This window comes from Nestor notabilis, unplaced genomic scaffold (genome assembly GCF_000696875.1).
Source record: "Nestor notabilis isolate BGI_N333 unplaced genomic scaffold, ASM69687v1 scaffold4592, whole genome shotgun sequence".
Lineage (NCBI taxonomy): Eukaryota > Metazoa > Chordata > Aves > Psittaciformes > Psittacidae > Nestor > Nestor notabilis.
The window spans coordinates 78,553-101,046 of NW_009918627.1; the positions used below are offsets into that span (position 1 = coordinate 78,553).

General features: G+C 40.7%; 1 protein-coding gene across 1 annotated transcript in view; it reads left to right on the plus strand.

Moving 5' to 3' along the window:
* The first annotated feature begins 1,013 nt into the window (after positions 1 to 1,013).
* The window catches only part of LOC104402033 (amyloid beta A4 precursor protein-binding family B member 2), a 58,450-nt gene continuing 36,969 nt past the window's right edge, over positions 1,014 to 22,494 (plus strand). The window contains exons 1-2 of the mRNA XM_010009800.1: positions 1,014 to 1,032; positions 5,196 to 5,996. Coding sequence (XP_010008102.1) covers positions 1,014 to 1,032; positions 5,196 to 5,996 — 820 coding nt within the window. The remainder of the gene's footprint in view (positions 1,033 to 5,195; positions 5,997 to 22,494) is intronic.

Sequence of the window (22,494 nt, forward strand, 5' to 3'; positions counted from 1 at the left end):
TGGCTGACGTTTTGTTTAACTGTTACCGTTTAGCTGGTCCTAGTCAAAGAATGAATGCAGATATAAGAACATAGTGTATTAGTGTATTTAATTAAGAGTTAATGTTTTTGCACTGGAATTCACCCTTTGAAGTGGAAGGAGTTAGCTAGTGTTGAGTTGCAATCCTTGTATAATGGAGGTGTTCTCTCCAGCTGCTTAGGCTTTGACTACAGCCAAAGTGTACAGTACCTGAGGCTGTAGCCCCATAGCATGAGTTTGTCATTAAATATTTTATACTCAACAGATTGCAGGAAATCTGCTTTATGAAAAGCTTTGTGTTACTTCTTTCCTACGTTTCCTAGTCACAATGGCAGAAATAGTTGTAAGTGCATAGAAATGCCTTATCTCCCAGTGTATTCACAGCCAAACCAGAGACTAAGGCAAAATGGTTTCCTTGAGAGAAGATGGCCAGGAAGGGGGCCTGTACAGGAGCTTGCTGCTAGCTTGCTTTTTACGATTCCCTTCTGTGGGATCAACCCTGCAGCCTGTGTTTCCAGGTTTCACATTCTGGATCTCATTCTGCAAACTTTTATGTGAACATGCCTGACTGCTCTCTTTATTTTCACCGATGCTGGTGTAGCTTTCCAAGTAAGCTGGAGGTGGGTCATTGGGGAAAACCCAACATTATCTAATGTCATGAAGCTTTTGCTACAGTATGTTGATTAAAACTGAAGAATATTGTTGAACTTGTGGTCCTAGTAAAGCATACATTAAGAAAAATGTCATCATTATTTTTAATTGCTGTAAACTAGCCTCTCCCTTACTTTAATGACTGTCAAATATCACTGCAAGCTCAAAAGATCCTCACTGTTCTGTTCCAGGGTTTGTTTAGAATGCTTAACGTGTCTCAGGAACTTCTGAAATGTGGTAGTTTTATTTTGTGTTTTCCTTTGGTTTTAATTCTTAAATGATCCCTCTTTTCAGATTTCAAATTATAATCTATTTCCTGATGCATTGCTGACGCCCCGTGAGCCATGTCAGAAGTACTTCCAGGTCAGATGCCCTTTAAAAGATTCTGCTATGCAAATATGTGAAATTTTTCTCTTCTTTTCCTCCTTCTTCCAGGCCCATATTTCACTTTCATTTTGCACTTATCCATGAAAGAGCAAGCACTTTCTTTTCTTTTTAACAGTGCTTTTTGAATAAACTGTGTTCAACTTTTAACAAAGTATTCCTATAGACAATACAATGCAAAAAAGTCATATTAGAGGTTAAGACAGCTCAGTCATGCACTGTTTTCTGTTTGCAATGTCATTTTCTCTCTTCTGTTTCCAGCTCCGTAAAGTTTATGACAAGATTGAAAAACCTCAATAAAAGCCATTCAAGTAATAGTGTTATTTGTATTATTATGGTGCTTAGAAATTGAGACTACTTTGTGTTAAACACATTATAGTGGTAAAAGTATATTAATCTATACCTGTAGGCATGTTTCTAAACATTAGAAGTATGCAGTTGAGACAATGATTTGTTTTTAAAAGTAAGCAAGCTAAACCCATTAATGAATTGCTGTGACAGATCTTCGACCTATTTAAGTGCTGTCTTCAAGCACCAACATTTTAATATTATTCACAGTAATCATAACATCCTAATTATTCTTAGTTTTTCACCAGTCCAATATTTTTTATTATAATACCCTATTTTTACTCACTCACAACGTACCACTCTTCATCTGCTTTAGCTGAGGTACACGTCTGCTTATCCATTTGTGTTTGCTTTTCAGTAGAAAGCAGGAGTTGAAAGAAGGACGCTCTGTGCCAGTAGCGTTGTCTTTGCTGGTGGCCAGGCAGCGTGAGGAGCTTCCTGAGCTGGGAAGACAGGGTCTGCCTGCAACGAGGTCTCTGGGACCCCTGGGCACAGAGTGTTGGTTGGCTGGTGAGGGGCACCTCACTAGCCTGTGTTAGGGACCCCTGAGGCGAGGGAGGCTGGGACACTGGGAGAGACAAAACAGAAGATAGGGGAAGTCAGTGATTGGGATTTCTGTCTTGAAATTACAGGCACAGGAAGAAGTATTTCCTTGAAGTTTTTAATTATAAAGTTGGGATATGCTTCCCCTGGGAAAAGTGATGTGTTTTGAGCATCACCGTGTCCTCTATGAAGGAGGAGGGACAGGCTATCGCTCTTCTTCCTTGTGTTGTTCTACTGTGCAATCTAGATTTTCTTGAGTGCATTTAAGCGTTTCCTTGTGTTCAGATGTTTTCCAGCACTTCAGTTAGTCCTGGTCTGATAGCAACTCCTGCCCTTGATATGCAAGACCTGCCCTTTCACATCTGTATTTCTCTTTCTCTTTTTGTCTCTTCTGTTGCTTCCATTTATATCTGCTTCCAAGAATGGAGGGAAGCTGGCTGCATTCATCCCAGAGCCTGGCTAGGAGTGCAGGGTGATGGCCAGTGGGCAGGCACTTGTCACTTGCAAGAACAGCCTGCTCTGCTCTGTGCACAACTGGTCATACTGTTTGCATTTTCATTGATCATTTTTTGGATGGGGCTTTGAGCATCCTGGTCCAGTGGAAAGTGTCTCTGCACATGGAGGCGGGTTGGAATCAGATGAGCTTTAAGGGCCCTTCCAACACAAACCATTCTGTGATTCTGTGATCAACAGGTCATTTGAAACAAGGCCAGGAGGGGAGATGGTGCCTAATGAAAGTTTCATTTTGACACTTATGATCGTACACCAACCCACTTAGCACCCAATTTACAAACACTGCCTGGGTTGCAAAGACTTCTGGAGCTTTGGCTCGGTCATGGGTCAGTGCCAGCGTTCTTCATAAATCAGTGGGGGAGCTTTATCAAGCAGATTAGTAAAACAGAATACGTTTTTTTCAATGTTTCTATGTGCTTATTCTTACAATATTTTTGATAAGTGACATGCTAACAGCAGGACACTGGCTGAAGATAATCTGGCAGGCAGATACTTAAGCTTTATCTAGGAAGATTATTTTTTTTTGTAAATATTTTTAGTGGTAAAAATAGCAATAAACATTTCATGAAGCAGCTCACTTGTAACAAAGGAGAAAAATAAATTTCAGTCTTGTTCCAGATTCTGGCAGTTTTATTTATTGATGGAAAACAGAAATGCTTGTTTTAATTTGCTGAAGCATAAAATAAAATACAACCTAGTGAAACCCATAGATACTGTGTGATAGATTCTACAAGTCAAGTAGTGGGTCAGAATTATCCTGCCCTGTTGTTTGGGTTTTTTAACTTGACATACAGACTTTTAATTGATTTTGAAAAACACAAAGCAGCCACTCCATAAACACAGGCCATTTCGTGGTTTTAAAACATGTGCTTTGGTAACACTGTGTAGGATCAGATGAGACCTTGCTTGCATTAGGCTTGGTTAGATTTAGGTTAGATGCAGAAAGCAATGTGTATTGTTGTCTTTATATGAGCTTTGTAAGTCTTTTGTGGCTAGATCTGAAATTGTTTATAGGACTTTTGGAACTATTACCTAAACTGATAGCATTTTCATAGCGTGCATGGGGTGATATGTCTCCTGAAGATTTTGTGGTTGGTCTGGACTTGACTGACTGGGGCTTGAGAAAATGGCAGACATGAACATTTGTAAAGTCTACTTTAAATTCTGTTTTGAACAAGTTTTAGAAGTTGTTCTCGGTAGGTGATTCAGGGAACAAAGTCTGCTTGGTTTTAAATGAACCAGAGTGATGGTTGGAAGTGTGCAGCTTTGAAAGCACATCAAAGAGGAGGGAACACTAGCAACTGTGTGTGCGTTTAGGTAACATTGTGAAGTGCTCCTCTTCATGCTATGTTTATGTACGTGTTCTTTTAAAACCCATATATTTAATCTCTTGTAAATCTGTACAGCCATCAATTTTGTCATATTTCAAACATACAAGGATGCAGCACAACTCAGCTGGAATGATCTGTCATCGGCTAGCTCAAATTACAGCTTTTCATTCCTGGGTAAGCCCCAGACATGTTTTTGTGTGCAATATAAGCAGTCAGCGATACCTGAGAATGAGGAATAACAGCAAGGGTGTTTCATGCTGTGGCAGGTGGGAGTGATTTATTAATTGGCCTCTAATTTGGTTGCCGGATGTCAAACAACAGTGACTACTACAGTATGTAAATTGAGGTGTTCATGGAGTTGTGCAGATTAGTGAGAGCCAGAAACAGTACAGAAACAAATTACAGTTTAAAAAAAAAGATATTGTCTGATTATTTTTCACAGTCTCAAAATTTGTTTCCTCGATAAACTTGTTCAAAGTGTGAGCTGCACCCCTGGCTAGCAAAATTCAAAAACTTGTCTACTAGTAGATGAATGAATGGTTTTATTTAACAGTGGAATACGTGTACTCTGCCCTAGGATGTGCTCTTTATCCTCAAGTTTGAGCTTGGTGAGCTGTGGAAATGAGCCATCTTCATCTCTGGAGCGGCTCTTTCTTTAAAACTGATTGAATTAGAGCAGGACATTTTGCTAAGGGATTCCTCCCCTGCCCCGCCCATAGAAATCAAATACACCTTTGTGAAATAATCTGCTACTTGTATCGCTTACCTTCCGACTCTCTACTTTCCACCTCAAAATAAAAGAAAAAGAAGCAGGGAAGGGGAGAGAAGGACAGACAAAGAACAGAGAAAATGCAGGTGTTAAGAGACAACAGCTGACTGGCCAGTCTGGCTTATAATTAACAGTATTTGAGTTCTACCCTTGGTGAAAAAGGACCAGCATCTGCCTGTGGTCTCTTAGAAATTTCTTACATTTTCTTCTTCCTAGTGCTTAGCACTTGAGGAGTTCTTCCCCTCCTCATCAGAGGTGGATATGAAATACTAGAATGAGATTATAATAAGGATTATTCTGGATTCTCAGGCATTTGCAAAGGGCACTTCTGTCCCCAAGCCTGCTTGAAACAGAGCCAGACATGGAAAAACTGCCCTGAAACTGCCTTGTGTAGGGTCAAGCTTTCTGCTTTTTCTCAGCTTCATGGTCCCAATGATCTATTTACTTTTTTTTCTGCCTCTGTTTTTCCTTATTTAATAAGCTCAGCTTTTGTCTATTCTCTTACCCACTTAGGTTGTTGTAATTTTCCTACCGTAAGCCAATTACGTAAAGTGCTGCATCCCTTTACCAGAAGCCCTAACAAAATAGCATGTGCAATGAACGAGTCTGTTTCACGACTGTCTCTTTTGCTTTTCTAGTTGACTCTGGCGTGGACGCATTGGCAGTGTTTATGGCAAGCGGCAGCACGACGGACGTTGTGAACCGCAACAGCCCTGCCACCCCACCCAACACCCTCAACCTGCGCTCCTCCCACAATGAACTTCTGAACGCCGAAATTAGGCACACGGAGACCAAGAACACCACTCCTCCCAAGTGCAGGAAAAAATATGCGCTGACTAACATTCAGACAGCCATGGGCCTTTCTGATCCAGCAGCACAGCCCCTTCTGGGGAACAGCTCTGCCAATATAAAGCTGGTAAAGAATGGAGAAAACCAGCTCAGGAAAGCCGCGGAGCAGGGACAGCAGGATCCCAACAAAAACCTCCCTACCACTGCAGGCATAAACGTAACTTCTGAGAAGTTTGAAGGCAAAGAGCCGATCCCACAGGATTCCTCTGGCTGTGAAATACTACCCTCGCAGCCAAGGAGGACCAAGAGCTTCCTGAATTACTATGCAGATCTAGAAACATCTGCTAGAGAGCTAGAGCAGAGTTTTGTTACGATGGAAGATAAGTCTGCACAAAGCAACAGCCAGGCGTCTACCATTATTGTCAATGGGGAAGGCCTGCCCCGGAAACAGAACAAGCCATCAAGCCCAGAGGATGGCCAAGTTGCTGCAGTGTCATCAAGCCCTGAGACTAAGAAAGACCACCCAAAAACAGGGGCCAAAACAGATTGTGCCCTCCATAGGATTCAAAACCTGGCCCCGAGTGATGAGGACTCCAGCTGGACTACGCTGTCCCAGGACAGTGCCTCGCCAAGTTCGCCTGATGAAACAGGTACGCAAGTAAAGGCTGCTCACAGTCGCTGGTCTAGAAACACATTGCTTTACTCTTCTCAGCTGTTGGCCAGCAAGAGATGTGATTTAGTGATGCTTTCTGTGGGGAAGCTGCTTTAGGAAAGGCACCAGCAAATGCTATAGACAGGGTCCTGCAAATATGCTAACTGCACCGTTTCTAGTTTTTAATTGCTCTTCACTAATCAGTGGGTATATGTTGTAAGAAGTACATGATTGCCTGGAGATGCTAAACTACTGATAGCTGCCTGCACACAACAAACTTTTCTGAACAATGATTTTTACGTTCAGCAAAGATTTTTACTTTTCTAATACAGAACTTTGTGAGTGTCCCCCCTTCGCCCCCAGTCATTTAATGCAATCTTTTATTTTTAACAAAGTCCTCCTCTTAATTTCTATGTTTTTTCTTTGTGCAACAGTTCCATACAGTAACTGAGAAGCAGAAACAATGGCAGTTCATATTTTGCAAGCCTGGGCTCATTATTTATTTGAGCAATAATGATGACTTCTGCACGAGCTCTGTTTTGATTTACAACACATCTGTATTATTTTTAAAACTCCAGAGATCTCATTTACTCTAGTTAATGGACTCTATATACTGGCTTGGGTGTAAAAAAAAAAGTGATAAAGGTGTGTGGGACTAATGAAGTTCATCATACATTGTTTGTATTTTAAGTGTTTTTGTTATTACAACACACAGATTATATGTGTGCTGTAACAATATATTATATGGAGGCTACCACAGTCCAAATCCACAGCTGCGTAACATGTCAGTTGTGCATGATTATGACAATAGTGACTTTCTTTTTAATTTGTAGGGGGCTTTAAAATCACAGCCAGAAGCACTATGTGACATACAATGAATCTTCTTATCTTCTTTTTTTATATGTAAAAAACCTTTCCTGTTAAAAGGGAAAATTTTCATGAAGTCACCTCTTCACATGCAAATGAAAAAATTTTCTGTTTATTAGAATTGCTATTTGGGTTAATGTTATTTCTTGGGATACTTGATATAATATATGTGACATCACTGAGAACATTTTCTGGAGAAGCTATCAAGAGGAGGCATTTAGATAACTTAGTGCTGAGCTTGTTGGATCCTTCTGTATTTGTACTTGACCCAGGTTTGGCAATGAGAAGCTGTGGATAGAAAATTTACATTTACTTAGAACTAGCTTATTTAGTAATCATTATGGAAATAAAGGGGAACTTTACCCAGCTGAGTATGGGGAGTTTCCTTGTTTAAAAAAAAAATAAATATTAAAAAATAAAAATGTCAATTAGTAAACCCCTCAGAGTTCACTTTTGTTCTAAAGCAGAATACAGGACTTTTTTAAAGTATCGCTACCTCCACTGTACGAACAGCCAATGTGTGATGAACAGGCAGTTACAGAAAAGGAGATGGTCAGATATCTGAGTTCAGTCTTTGTAAGAAAAGACAATAAAACAGCCCTAGAAAACCTCAGAATTGCCTTTCAAGATCAAATTCGTAGAGGAGTTTCTTTGTCATCCCTTGTGGTCACTGTCAGAGAGCACAGAATAGGACATAGGACCTGTTATACTGGATTGGATCACTGATTTTAAGATGCCTGTGTAAGTATTTATGGACTCTAAAAACATCCAACGTCCAACTTTTGTAACTTGCAGACATCCATCTCTTAGGATTATTGACTACCTTGAATTTACCTTCACTTTCATAAAAATGTTTTGATTGTTTCCAGTTTCTTTCCAAAATGGTCTAACAACTATACAACAGAAGAGAGTTAAGGAAGTCAAATGTAGAGTTGCCATGGAGCCTGGGACAGCTTTTGGACATGATGAAACAGGCCACTTTCTTGGTCTCCCCTGCAGCTCCTTCTGGGAGGCTGAAAAGGGGGGTGTGTACAAAAAGCACTGTTGGTGGAGAAAAAAGCAGAACTTGCAACTGGTGCAAATATTTCCAGATTAACTCATTTGGAGGCAAATTTTCTAGCTGTCCCCAGGGTCCCCAGCCTTTTAGATTTTAGTAATGTGCAGTCCCTAGGCAAGTTCATATATCTCCAAGGATGTTTGAAGGGTAGAAAGAGGTGAAATGAAAGCTGAGTAAATGAACTGAACTTTCTTTTCTGAGGCAGGGTCAAGAACAGCTCAGTGTTTTGCACTGTCATCACCTGTTCGTTTTCTGTCTCTTTCCCAAGAGTTACCTGAGTTACTATGGTGCCAGCTGGCAAGCATTCAACTCTTACTGTGCCACGTCAAGCTACAGGAGTTACCCCACTTGCCAAAGATATTGGGTGCTACAGCAGTGAGTGGAGTTGGAAGTGTTAAGGGAAATAGAGTAACACTTGCTGCTTGCTGAAATCCACTTGCACCCTTCCTGCCATGCTTGTGACTGAGAAGTGGTTTCTCAGAAGCAGAAAGTACATCCCATGTGTTTATGTCATTGGTGGTTGACTGAAAACCTAAGACATTCCCAGGAGGCCGTATCTAGCCCCTGGGGCCACAGAGTAGATGCGAGTCCACATATTTAGGAGCAGGCAAGAAGAAGAAACCTCAAAAAGCGAGCCTGGTGGTATCTTGGCTCTCTTGTGATTGTGTGATATGGTCTTAAACCTCCCTTCAGACATGTTGCCCCAACCTGCTCATGCCATCTGTTCCAGAGGCACGTGGTGCTTTCCCTGCAGTAGATCTTTCCAGTCTTCTTGGTGTAGTCTTTCATTCCTTGTTGTCTCTGTGTGCCAGCGTGGGTGAGGGGAAGCCCTCCTGACTCAGGGAGTTATGCAGCATGCCCATCCTGGCAATCTGAGATTTTGGGCATGGTTAGTGCTCCTCATTGGCACTGCATCTGGGTGGGAGGAGAACATCACATGGGGTCTTTGCAGCTCAGTGCTCTCCAACCTTTGATCCAATAATAAATGTTAGGGACCAAAGGGAGAAAAAGACACCTAGAGGAAAAATCTGTAAAAGTAGACAGTTTTAGTCATATGGCTTCTTGGGTGGCAGAGGGGGAAAAGACAACAGTTTTGAGCACAGTCGATTAAAGAGTGTAGTCCAGCAGTTACTTGAAGAATTATTAATGTTCAATCCAGAGATATTCTCCACCTTAAGATGCATAGGAATACGATAGAAATACTGTTTTCCTGAGAGGACACTGTTGAAAATAACAGCGTATTTCTTTCAGGGCTTCTGAATTGTTTTGTCCTTTTCTTCCCTCTGTTAACACAATTGATTATTCAGATCCTGGAAAACTGAATGTTGTTTCGTGAGGGTTTTTGCTTGTCTTGCTTTTGAGTGTTTTGGAGGTATGTGATTCAAAGGCCTGGGAAAAATTTACGTTTGCACTGAGTATGCTTCATTGTTTAGACAAAATCCTCCGGAACTCTCCTTAGGGCAGGATACTTTTACTTGTGGTCTAATGAAAAGGTGTTTTCAAGAGGCTTGACCTTCTCTGAATGAGGTCAACCCAATTTAAAGATGACAAACAAGTGGCTGGTTATTAAACAAATGTTAATATTGCTGATTAGTAATGTGGCTAAGCAAATATAAGAGAGCCCATTAATAACAGGGGCACCAAGCACCACAAGCATCATACAGTATTAAAAATTGTGTTTTGAGGAAACTCTTCTTTCTCCTCCAAAGAAATCATCTGTATCTGCTTCTTGAAGATTATATTGACTTCAGCTTTCAGAAAATTTTATGAGCACTTGTGGCTTTCTAGTCTTTTTTTCTGAGATACAGTGCTTCAAAAATGAATTTGAGAAGGAGAAAAGACTTGTAGACAGCAAAGCAACAGGATGTTATTGAGATGCTTAGCATATGTCAAGCCCTAATGGGTTTCAAGCAGCCGTTCCTGGAGGCAGGCAGGGGCTTGCCACGGGAGCTGACTGACACCCAGCACCACAGGCAGCCCTCCCCAGACAACCAGGCTTGCCTGTGTTGGCCTCAGGCACTGCGTCTTCTCCAGGATCTGCTTCACCTATCCAGCTGAACTGCTGTCATTTGGAGTCTTGCGGGTAACCAAACACCAGCTCCAGATGTCTTTGAAACTGCAGATGGCCCAGAACTGGTTTTAAATCATGGGGGATGCTTCTTCCTTCTCTCTCAAGAGAATTTCCTTAGTCTAGCTTTCAAAGTAAACACATTGTATGTTATTACACCACCTGCCTATTCTTTCTCTGTGTCTTTGTGTATTCATCAGTTTCACCTACATTTTGTGAATCTGTGTGGTGCAGACAGCAGAAGCCAAGCACATGGCTGGAGGCCATACCTAGGGGAGGCTGAGGGTGATGCTAGTGCCGTTGTCTGCTTGTGGCTTTTTTCCCCCCCTTTGGTGAAGCTCACTGGAACGTCTCTAGAAGGCAGGCACATTTCTTAAACTGCTTCCTGTTTTATCTTAATTTGAAAACACACCCCCTCTCCCCCTCCTTCCAGACCATGGGATAAACCCACAATTAGGAAGGTTCCTGAGATGTGGGACACGCAGTGCTAGAGAGCTGCAGGTTTTCTTGCTCTTGGACAGTCACCCTCCTTGCTCACGTCAGAGCTGTGGGAGACTGTGCAGGGACAGCAGCCTCCTCTGGCTCCCCGGCTCCTCAGCCTTTGGCTCACCCAGTGCCTTATTTCTCCCTAGCTGAAAATGTTATTCAAAGGGGAATCAAAAGTACAAGTCTTCTCTTCTTCAGGGTGTGCCACCACTGCATGCAACTGCCATGTACCAGATGCCTGTCTGCTGCTGGTCTCCAAGCAAATCCAGGAGGGCAGTTTAATAGCTGGTTACGAATAAACAATTTCAACCGAGTAGAGAAATGACAGCAATGAGTCTGGCCCTTGGGGATCAGGAGTGTCACTCTTGTAAATAGAGCCTGGTATTCTGAAATAACAGTCATCTGGGAAGAATAGCCCTCTAATACAATAAAACTTACAGCAAATCATAAACTGGTCAGAAAGATTTATACCGATGGTCAGTTCCTCATCTGATTTTAACCAGCATCTTTGACAAAATTAAAATGGATGTCCTCTTAAGAAAGCAGTGTTTTCCTTTGCAGTATCTATCTGATACAGACAACAAAATAACAAGTATGTTATTAACTACAGAATATGTTTTCTGTGTTCCTGAGTATGGAGAAAGATATATGTTAGAAGAAATACATTCAATTATACTGTGGATAAACCCAAGTCCTACAATACTAGAAATAGACTATATTATCACCTGTACAATTGTAAGGTTCTAGGTAAACATCCAATTTTCAGATTTTTGGGAATAAGAGGCTCTGGTTCACACCTGCTATGCATCTTATGGCCTGTCAGCTTTTAATATTGAGCTGTTTTTTTAATCCTGCATGTTACTGATAACCATGTATCAAGAGCAGTGCATGTTTTATAGTCTCAGACTCCACATTTGCTGACTGCTTATGAAATAGGAAAGGTGGCTGTTGCTGTATATCCCCAGTGTAGGTAACATTCTGTATGTGGAATAACTTGGCTGTATGTGCATCTTCCTTTTAGCTATCCCTATAAGAGGACTTTAGGGAAGAAAAAGTAAGCCAGTTTAAAAGAAATAAAACCTAAAAGGCCACACAGTTACACAGTGTTCACTGTTACTGTCAGCATTCAGAGTCTACTGGTAGAAGGCCATTAAGTAAATTGAACTTGGTAGTAAATTGAACTTGTAAGATGACTCTCTTAAGTACATGTTGCTGCTACCAGTTGCACAGGGAGGCCGCTTGTTGCATTTGGACAGTCAAGTTGGTTTTGCAAACCCTGTGGTTTGCAGTGGAACTACCTAAATTCGTATCTTGGATCCTCGGATAAGTGCTCTGACTTGAAACCCAGAATTTCTACAGGAAAGAGCAGTGAGCAGCACCCTTTTGAATTGACATAGTTAATAAAAATAGGTGTGAAAAGTGAATTAAGCTACATACATTCAGGAATGGCAGGATAGATGTTTTATGCAGTAGTGATTAACATCCTCTTCCAAGCTCTGTTTGCAGTTACCAGAATTTAGGACTATAGAAGAGGCTTTCCAGCATATGTTGTACAGTCATGTTTGCAGTTTCATACTTACCGTTTACTGAAAAGATAAAGAACAATCCTTTATTTCATCAGAGCCATTCATTTTCCTCTCTAGGGAGGGCTTGATTCAACTGCCTGCCTGGTGTCCCTTGAGATGCCTGCTGGTGTCCAAGACGGGCAGCAGACAGGAGGTAAGAACGAGGACTTGTGTTCTGGAGGAACAACTGCAGGCTAAGCATGATGCACATCAAGTAACACTCACAAATGAATTAACCAGCTGGAGAGAGCCTGTAACATCTACCCTGCAGAAACTAAACTTGTTCCTTTTCTGGGTTTAGCTTTGTCTTAAAAATCACTCCTTGGTTAATCTCTGCTATGTTGTGCCTAAAGGGTCCAGGGTGGTTTGTCATATTTCCAAACACAGCTTTTTCCCAGTGTGACATCTCTCCTTGGGTACTCTGAGTTCAAAGACAGTTGCCTTCTAGTGGCTGTGCTTTGACTACCAGAGCATTGCTGTGCCTAGCTTAGTGCTTTGCCTAAAATAGCGTCAAATGTGGTCTTTTCCTAACTGAAATAGCTTCATTAATTTTGATGTTAATCCAGCTGGGTTGCTGGCCACTTGTCAGGAGTTTAACAAGCTAGCTTATTTTGCCCTTGATGCTTCCTTTCTTGTTCAGCGCTTGTCTTCTCAGGGACATTTTCCTTGCTAGCATAGTAAAGCATGTAATTTCTAACCTGGACAGAATCGGAGTGCTGCTTTCTGTAAGTGCAGTGCAATGATTCTGAGTGTTTTAAAAATGAGTAATTTTACTCAGTAAAATGTATAGTTGTGGGGTAAACAAATGCCTGCAGGCCTGGCTGTTGGAAAGTGAGAGGTGACAATAGGGAATAGAGGTTGTCGTGAGACAACACTGGAAAATGAATGCCAGCATCATACTGTGACCTGGGTGGAAGCTGTAGACTAGTTCACAGTATCTTCAGAGCACAAGCTTCCCCTAACTCCATAGCGCAGTTTACGTTGATCGGTAATGCTGAGAGATGCCAGGATGTGCTTTTTACGCAGGGCTGCTTGTGGGTTGTAGGCAGGTGAAAGACTCTTGAACATCTGTAGGGGAAGGTCAAGTTTCAGAAATAGTGAATAGCTTAATCGTGTCTGGTACTTAACCTGACAAACTACTTTTGGAAGCTTTTTAAGCTTCTGTGTTTTTCAAGGGTGGGTGGGTGTCATTCTGTATCTTGCATGTCCTCGCTGAGATTGAATGAGTCTGGCTGAAAAAGCTCTTCTGTGCCTAGCATTGTATGTTTTTACAGGTCTCTCCTGAGACCGTGGGAACAGTTCAGGTCCGGTCAGATGCAGGACCAAGCAAAAAGGAAAGGTAAATAAACCACAGAAGGGAAAACAGAGGAGGTAATGGGGGAAAGTCAAGGTCCTGATAGCTTTTTCAGAGGGATGGTAAGGCAGGAGGTTGCACAGAAGAAAAGCCATCATCAACGCATGTTATGCTAAGTGCCCTCCCTAAAAACTAAAAGTTCCAGGTTCATAGAGCTGTATAAGTAATAACAAATAATGACCAAAATTGATCCAGTAAACCTCTGCCTCAGCACTTCTGAATGCTGCATAGAACTCAGGCCAAACTGCAGTCCACCTGACTGATACGTTGAAATGGGTATAGAAATCTCCGGGGAAGGAAAGGAGAAAACTGTTACCTTTGGGAGGACTCTTAATCTGCAGGCCCTGTTCATTAAGGCAAGCTGAGAACAGGTATATTCTGCTAGGTGAGAGCTCTTTGCAGTCTGGTTGAGTGCTTGTTTGTCATCTTCTGTGCTCCTGTATCTTAGCTGGGGGAGGCGTGGTAGAGAAATGGTGTTGCTGCTCAGCAAAATGAGTCTCTGGTCTTTACAGTGGCCCCTGAGCTGGTAGAGGATCTGACAGCTGTTGGAGTAGCAGTGATTCACCTCGGTGTACAACGATACAGGTGGCTGGTACAGGTTTGGGAGTCCCCTGCTCAGAAGTGATTCCTGCCTCTGCAGAGTGGAAACCTCAAGTCTGGGCTGGGGCAGTTTCTCTGAGCATCTGCAGTCAGGCTGCAGAAGCAGTGATGAGCTTGTCCCACTGCTGCTCTCAGCAGAGGAGGAAGCCAGTGGGGAAATAGTAAGAGTTGTGGCGTGGGAGGAAGGTAGGAAGGGTTGGAAGATGTGAGCATGACCTGAAGGCTTTTTCAGAGAAGGAACCCACTGGAGGGGGAAGCAAATGGAGGGTAACTGCCCTAGTATATCTGCACTTGCAGATATTTCTTTAAAGTTCCCTAGGTTAGCAGCTTCTTTAGACCCCAGTGTCTCAATGCATTGGTTCTTCAAGTGGTTAACTCTTACACAAATAAGCTTTAATTAACAACATGGGATTGGCTGAATTGAGGTCATGGGTGCCCTGAGTCACAGCTGTGCTACTGCAAGCTGTGGCATTAAACACACAGAAACCCACAGCATGTATCACCAAGACATGGACTAGATGGTGCTGCAGACAGCTTTGGGTTCATTGCTGCTGCAGCTAGAGAAGGTGGGTAGAGTTGGGATAGTACTAAGCCATCTCCATGGGCCAGGAGAGGTCTGGTATGATGGGATTTGGCATGCCGCGGAGACCTTGCTCTGAACTCAGTGGTTGCTTGAGAGTGCATGTATGGTCCCTGCCTTAAGGGACATGAAGCCTTTTTTAAGCAATCCCATGAAAGCACATACGTTTGCCATTAAGGCTCAATTGCTTCATGTTGAGATGTATGGAGCCCCTGGGTACTCAGCATTAGGTTGTAAATGTCCAGTATCAGGATGCCACAGAGCTCAAGATAATGACATTAAGTGGATTTCTTGCAGTGCCTGAGATCTGGATTTCTAAAGCCTAAGCAGTGCATGTCCTTCGGTTTGTGTAGTAGATTTATCCATGATATGTAAGTGATGACAAATCCTTGGGGGAAGAGGCGGAGGACAGCCCTAAATATGAAGCATATATTTTTGCTCCCTGCTTATAGGGTCTCTGGGGCATTTTTATCCATTTTTATATCATGTTGCATTACAGGAATTGTTTTTAACTGCTATTTGTTATGTTGATCATCTCACATGTACATCATTCGATGCACTGGACTAATTTATTACCTAGTATAATATTCAGGCAAAATCCTTGAAGTAGGCAGTCTCAGAACTCTTCATGAAACTGTTTCTTAATGAAACTATTTTCTTCCTAAACAGTGATGCAATTTAATATCAACTACATTTTTTCCTATTATTTTGGTGTTAGTTGCTTTTGAATTGAGGTTCTGCAATCCCAAATTTAAATGTGAAACGCTTCAGCATTCACTCAGATAGTTGCAGTGCACTGAGAGTTAGTATAGTAGTACTGTCGTAATACCCAAGTAGGAGTTGTAGGTCTGTAGAGCACGTTTTTTGTTTTCATGTAACTGGTAAAATACTCTATGGCTTCTTTTACTGTTTAGAAGTGGATATTTGGCTCTTGCCTGAACCAGAGAAGTTTTCAGTAAGGAACAAAGGAGCCCATCCCTCCTCCCCTTCTCAAAATAAAAGCCAAAATGCACAACTCAGATTGGCCACATTAATTTTTAAATTGGAATACATTCCCATTCAGACTTTAATTTAATTTTACTAATACTCTGCAAGAAAAAGACAGTCAGGTTACCCTGGTCATTTTGGCTGACATGATTCTTGCCTTTGCTTAAATTATTGATTATAGCGAGGGGAGGGACTTTGCGATGAGAACAGCGCTCTCACTAATAGAAGCCTTTCACTAAATCAATTTCTACCACTCCTGCAATGCACCTTCAGGGAGTCGGAGGTTAGCAGCCTTCAGAAGAATTTTGCCTTCAAAGAGTGGATCTTTGCCATACGTTTTTCTAAGTCTTTTCATGTTTACGCAGGCAGCTAAGGAGAAAAAAACAACATTAATATATTTCCAGGAGTTGATTTGCAGGGTGAGGGGCTGTTCTGGTCCAAAGTTGAGCTGATTAAATCTTGATGTGATTGATATCTAAGGGCTTGTGGGCTGAAAGTACTGTTTCAAAAGCTTGTCTCCTGAGCAGAGTCAGTCAGAAAATACATCAATGTCTTGCAAGCTGGAATCAATTCAGTAGAGAATGCACTGTTATGCACACGCTGCTGTAATTCCTGTGTAGCCATCTCTCTTATTTTTTCCTGGCTTATTAGAAAAAGCAGTCATTTATATGGTCAACATGTGGAGTTTCCTCTGTTACATCTACCGGCGCTTGAATGGGGGTGGCTTTTCTTTTCTCCCACCAAAGCACCATTCTTCATCAGACTAAGTAAGTGTCTGTTTAAACATATCAGCATATTTTCCCGTTTTTGAGTTGGAGATGCTACACAGACGAAGAATATGAAGCTGTTTGGGCATGTATGTTGCAAATTTAAAGGATGCTGGTAGCAGATCAGTACATACTGAACTATACGGGAGCATCTAGTAACTGTAAGTAGCACTTCTATTTTACTTCTTAGTAGCTCTGGTTGGCAATGCCACTTAGCTCTGGATATTGAATACAGTTATTTTATCTGCTAATAAAAATTCTGCTCAGTGGAAGATCAGCTGGTATCTGACAGCTTCAGTTACAGAGTGCATGGTGTGCAGTTAACGTAAAAGTATCTTTCTTGAATGATCGTCATTTCAGTAGTGAATTGACAAGTGATGTTTTAGACTTCTGATCCATAGCCCTTGAATGTTTTTACATAGATTTAAAATACATTATGAACCGGACTTCTAGTTTCTCCTTCACACGTCACAGATTCCTCCCCTGGGATTGCTTTATTTTCCTTGCAGTCAAAGGGAAGAAAAAAGTTGTCTAAGATAAGAGCAGTACCCCTAGTCATTCCCTGAAGTTCAAGGTAAAGCAACTTCTGTTGTGCTGAGTGAGACTCTGGGGTTCAGAAACGTAAGACAGTTTATAGCCGGAGTTTGGTTGGGATCTGTCGAAGAATGGTGACTAATATCTTGCACATTGGGGTTTTTTTGTTCATTTTGCCAGCCCTAAATCAAGCAATCTGGCCAGGTCAGAAAAACAGTCTTTTGTCAGAAAGCTGGTTCACACAAACCTGTACACAACTTTTTGTCTTGATTTCTGGAATTGTAATTAAATAGCATAACTGTATTTGCTCCTTACAAAAACAAACTAATAACAAGAAATAGTGATCTGGCTTGACCTTTGTAAAATTATTTGGAATACAGTTCAATAGTTTTGTTTGCAAGGCAATATCACATGTCATGCTCTGTAGCTATAGGAGGGTTTCAAGATAGTATTTGGTGTTAAACTCAGATTACCTTATTTTCTTTTGTGCTTAACTAAACCAGAATAATGAGTCTTCCTTTTTTTGCCACTGGAGCCTGTCAGCAGATTGACTGAGGAACTTTGTAATCTCCTGACTACATTGCTTTCCGTGGTTAATTGTGCTGAAACATAACCAACATTTTTCTAACAAAGAGATCTAAAAAGCAGGAAGGCAACATCAGAAAAACAGACATTTTGGGGCTCAGCTGCCACTGGCATAGAATAGGAATTTTATTTTATTCTTCATACAGGATTGTTTCTTCCTACTAAAATGGGTGTGTTGGGCTTTGTAAAAATTATATTATCTATGTGTATTCAGGATACATGCTAGGAATTAAGGCCCTTTTGCAACTATAAATATGAATGTGTGATCATTAACAGAATATACTTTTTCTGTATTTCTCTTATTTCATGTCATAGGTGAATTCTCACCTTCATAACTTTGAGATCTCTGTAAGTATGCCAAATGACCTTCTTTATGGAAAGCACCTTTTTCCTAAGGTTACCTAATTGTACAATCACTTCACAGGGAAAACGTAGTATTGTAAAAGAAGCTGCTTCAGCAGTAGGGTGACATGGAAGTTTCCCCATTCTCTGTTCCTCCCCCATCCTATCTGCTTATCCACATCCACTGTAGTTTTAGTTTCAAGGAGCTGGTTCAGAAAAAAACTGGTGCATGGTCCAAAGTGCTTCATTTCCCAGAGGAAACCTGCCTTTTTTTGGCTGATCAGGTGTCTCTAACTTCAGAGCTTATGTTATTCTGGGGCAAGCTTCAGCTATCCCAACTACAGTCAATTGAGCAGTGGCTCAGGAAGAGTTGTGGTTTTTGCTGAGTGATGCTGGGGGGGTGGATTGTCTCTCAGGTCTCTGCCAGAAGTAGGTAGAAATGCTACCTATGTGTTTGACCAACTTATTTTTCCTTTTAACCTTCCTTTTTATGTATAAAACCAAAGCTTTACTGTAGGTGATGGAGTATATCTAGCATTTGCACACTAGATCTCTCTTACTTTCTTCTGCTAAACCATCCCATCTACAGACAGGGCAGGTGTCCAGACTGAGCACTGGAAGCAGGAAGGCTCTTCAGAGGGAAGGAGAGGGAGTTTTCAGATGTTGCTTTCTTAATATTAATATATTTCTTTTACATCTTTAATTACACAAGAATGCTTATCATACATTTATAATGGCTATAGTATAGTGCTGATGAATAAGAATAAATGCTTCAATTTACATCAGAAACCAATTAAAAACTATTGAAAAAAGTTACAATTTTTTCTTGAAACACATACAGCTTGACACCAAACAGGAGTATAAGAAGAATGTGTCTTCAAAAACAAGAATCAATTTTAGGTCATTGTTGATCTTTTAGGGTTAACTTTTCATTCTAATTTTATTTTTTTCAGCCTTTCTCTTTTGAGGAGACATGTTGTAGTGAGAGGTTTCTTTGGTTTATTCTGGTTTTGTTTTTTAATGGACAAGCTGCGATTTTCTCATTATTCCAGGAGCTGGGATTTCAAAAGCACCAGATACCACAAGACACAATATACAATAGTAAAAAAATCTGTCGAAAATGCTGAAAACAAGCATAAGTTCACAGGAGTAGCTTTTCATTTCTTTAGTGTTTTAAAAGTAAACTTTGGAAGAAATGAGCCTTGCAGCTTGAATTCTGCAAGGAGGTACAAACCTACTACCTCATGTGGTAATACACTGAAGGTCGTCTGGTGGGACATGCTTTGTTATTTTATAGCTTCCTGGTGGGTAAGGTAGTGGTCAACATTCAGAAGAGAGAGAAAGCTCTCTTTATTTTCTCCTTCTGTTAACGTTACTGCAAAAGAGTCAGTGTGAAAGCCACCAGATCGGGTTATTTTGACTTAGTTATTTTTTTTTTTGGCTTATCACTTTACACATGCTGTGTCAGGATTGTATGTTACGCTGGCCGCAGTCTTTTATCTGGCCTAATTCTGTTTTCAGAAGGTGGTAGGATTCACTGAGAATTTGTTACCAGTGCAGAAACAGTGAATTTCTAACTAGTATCTTGCATCCAGTATGTTGCTGTCATCTCTCCTTTCTATTTCTGAATTTTTCTGGAATGCAAATAATACAAGGGAAGCAAGACTATAAACATTTACTGACATAAGAGCTCTTTTGAACTGTAATAATTGTCATATGTGAAAGTCTGTGGTTTAAGAGGTGTTAATTACCTCTTGAGCAGTTGGCTCTGCAGTAATTACTAGATGAGACCTGCTTTTAGTTACTGCTTTTCATGGTAGTTTGGATATGTTCCCCTTATTTATAAAGATACTTAAGACTGACAGATGTATTTACCTATAAAGTAACTTTGCTCTATTAGATGGCTCTGTACAATTTTTAGTATAAAAGTCATAACATCTTCCTGTTAGATACATGTTAATATAAAATTGAAGGTGACAAATGTGTAAGGATAGTAATATTCAGTCCCATAACTCTCACATTGCTGTTGTTATATGAGATTATTATGTATCTCAGGGTAACAAACTGTGTACCTTTGTTCTTATGAGAACAAATTTATTGTGGATTTTCCTTCTGGGAATCTCTTTCTCTCTGTATATATATATAGAGAGAGAGAGAAAGAGATATATATATCCCTTAGAAGAAGCTTGGATATATCATAGAATCATAGAATGGTTAGGGTTGGAAAGGACCTTAAGATCATCTGGTTCCAACCCTCCTGCTATGGGCAGGGTCACCTCGCACTAAACTATGTCATCCAAGTCTCTGTCCCACCTGGCCTTGGACGGAGCATTTACCACTTCTTTGGGCAACCCATTCCAGTGCCTCACTGCCCTCACTGTAAAGAACTTCTTCCTTATATCTCATCTGAATTTATCAGATTGAGGGTTCTCTTGTCAGATGTGGCTTTTTAATCTGATCCAGTATAATTGTTGTGGTTACTTTTATCAAAGTTTTTCAACAATGTCATTAATTCCACTATTTCCAGTGCAAACTAATACACTGATTGGAAACTAGAGCTCACTTTACAAGAGTTAGATTACAGTTCCATTTTGTACATCACCAGGTAGTACATCAGCTTGTAAGAATGGTGTATCGAGCAGACCTTAGGCTCATGTAGTTCTTTAGAGGTTGCCTCTGACAGTGGTCAGCAGCAGACACTTCAGAGCAGTAAAAACAAAAAACAGGACTAGCATAAAGTGGTTCTCCGTTATTGTATCTTCTTCACTTTCAGCAGTCATTGGGTTTTAGGGCTTTCAGACTTGGTATGTCATTCATGTTATTTTCTTTAATTGCTCTTGGTAGGCTTTTCTAACATGATTTTTTTAAATAATTTTTAGCCTTATTTGTATTTCTGGCATCCACAACATCCTGTGAGCATGAGCTCCATAATTGAATTGTGTGTTGTATGAAAAAGTATTTCCTTTTGTTATAAAATTGCTCTCCAATAATTTCATTAGGTGCCCATTGCTCTTCTGTCACAGGAAGCAGTAAATAACAGTGAATGATAATTTCTTTTCCATCCTTGCCTTCTTCCTACCATTCATGATTTTACAGATTTCTGTGACATCCTTCCCCTCCTCGCTGTCATTCCTTTTGCAAGCTCAAGAGTCCTACTACACTCAATGTCTCTGCCTGTGGAAGAGTTTTATCTGTCTTTGTCTTTTCTAGTTCTGCTACCTCCGTTTTTATAATAGGGCACATGGAAGTGCACATGCTAGTCCTGTGATTGTTCAGCTCTACATTAAAGCAGTAGGCATGAGGATTTTTTTCTTGATCCTAGTTCCTAACATAAAACCTTTTCAACTGCCAGTGAGTACCGAGCTACTCTTTTCAAAGAACTTTGTGACCTCGATCCTTCTAGAGTGGCAAAAGGTAATTAATTGCCTTCCATTGCATGTGCAGATTTTAGGTTGCAGATCAGAAGAGTAATAGTAAAGGAACTTTAAGAAATTAATAAAAAGAAGGTAGTAGATAACTGTGTGGTGAAGGAAACTCTAAAATGAAGGCTGTGCATTCGAAAAACAGCTCTTGAAACCACATGTGTCCTAATCCCATAAGACCTATTTGCAGTCTTTGGGGATTTTTGCACAGCAACAAAGGTAAATATAAATATAGAAACGGAAGTCTTCTCATCCTATGTAACTGTGGTTTTCCTGCTTCCCGAGACCACCTGTAGCCCTTTGGCATGTCCATAAATTGTAAGGTTTTCACGAAAGATTGGCCACTGTTTTCAGCTGGGAGAAGGACCGTGCTGTTGCTTGTGTGTCTCTTGGTTTACTGTTTGTGACAACTTGTGGTGACAAACAGCTGTGTCATTTCCATAGTGCTTATAGATCTCAGCAGCTTGTGGTACATCATATACTGGAGATCTTATGTGTATTGTTTTACAGTGATTTGGCACGTTTGCATTCTTATCAAGAAGGTGTTTGTTTTGAGGGAGATTCTAGCTCAAGTTTCACAATAAGGGAAACTTTTAAGTTGTTACGTTCTGGGGATGTGCAGCTTCAAGGAGGGTTTGTACCCAAGTTTTCAGAGCAAGTAGCTCTGTTGCTTTAGATCGAAGGTAGTGCTAATTGCAAGTGAAATTCTGTTGTTCTGCAGAATTGTAAAATTCATCCCTTCCTTCTTCTCTCTGAAATATTTGTCCAGTATAGGGCTCTAGTTCTGCTGTGTTAAGTTTGTTTCTGGCTACTGTTTGCTAAGTTAGACTTACTGAGGTGATCGGTGCCACAGTTATTTCTCTGAATTTTCTTCTAATTCTTGTTAGTGATTATGCGAGAAACACCATTTCTATCTCCTTAAATGGAGATTTCAGAATCTAGCTTCAGTGGTGTGTATAAATCCATATCTTTGAAAAATAAATAGGAAATTTTAGTGGTGGAGTGCCATGAAGTAGATGGGAGAGAATGAAAATAATGATACTTCTTATGCTAGATGGATGCTTTCAGAGGTGATTAACATCTCTGAGTTTGCTTAATACCAAAAACTGTCTGGGCAGTTTGAATAAAGATTTAGTAGAAAGTTTATACCAATGTAGTGATGTGAAATAATTAAATAGACTTCTCGGGTATAAGAGCCCCCTGTGCACTGTCAGCAAGCAGGCTTTCCTCTTGGGGGTGAAATGCCGTCAGCTCCCCTGATGCTTCCATCTGCTGTCATAAA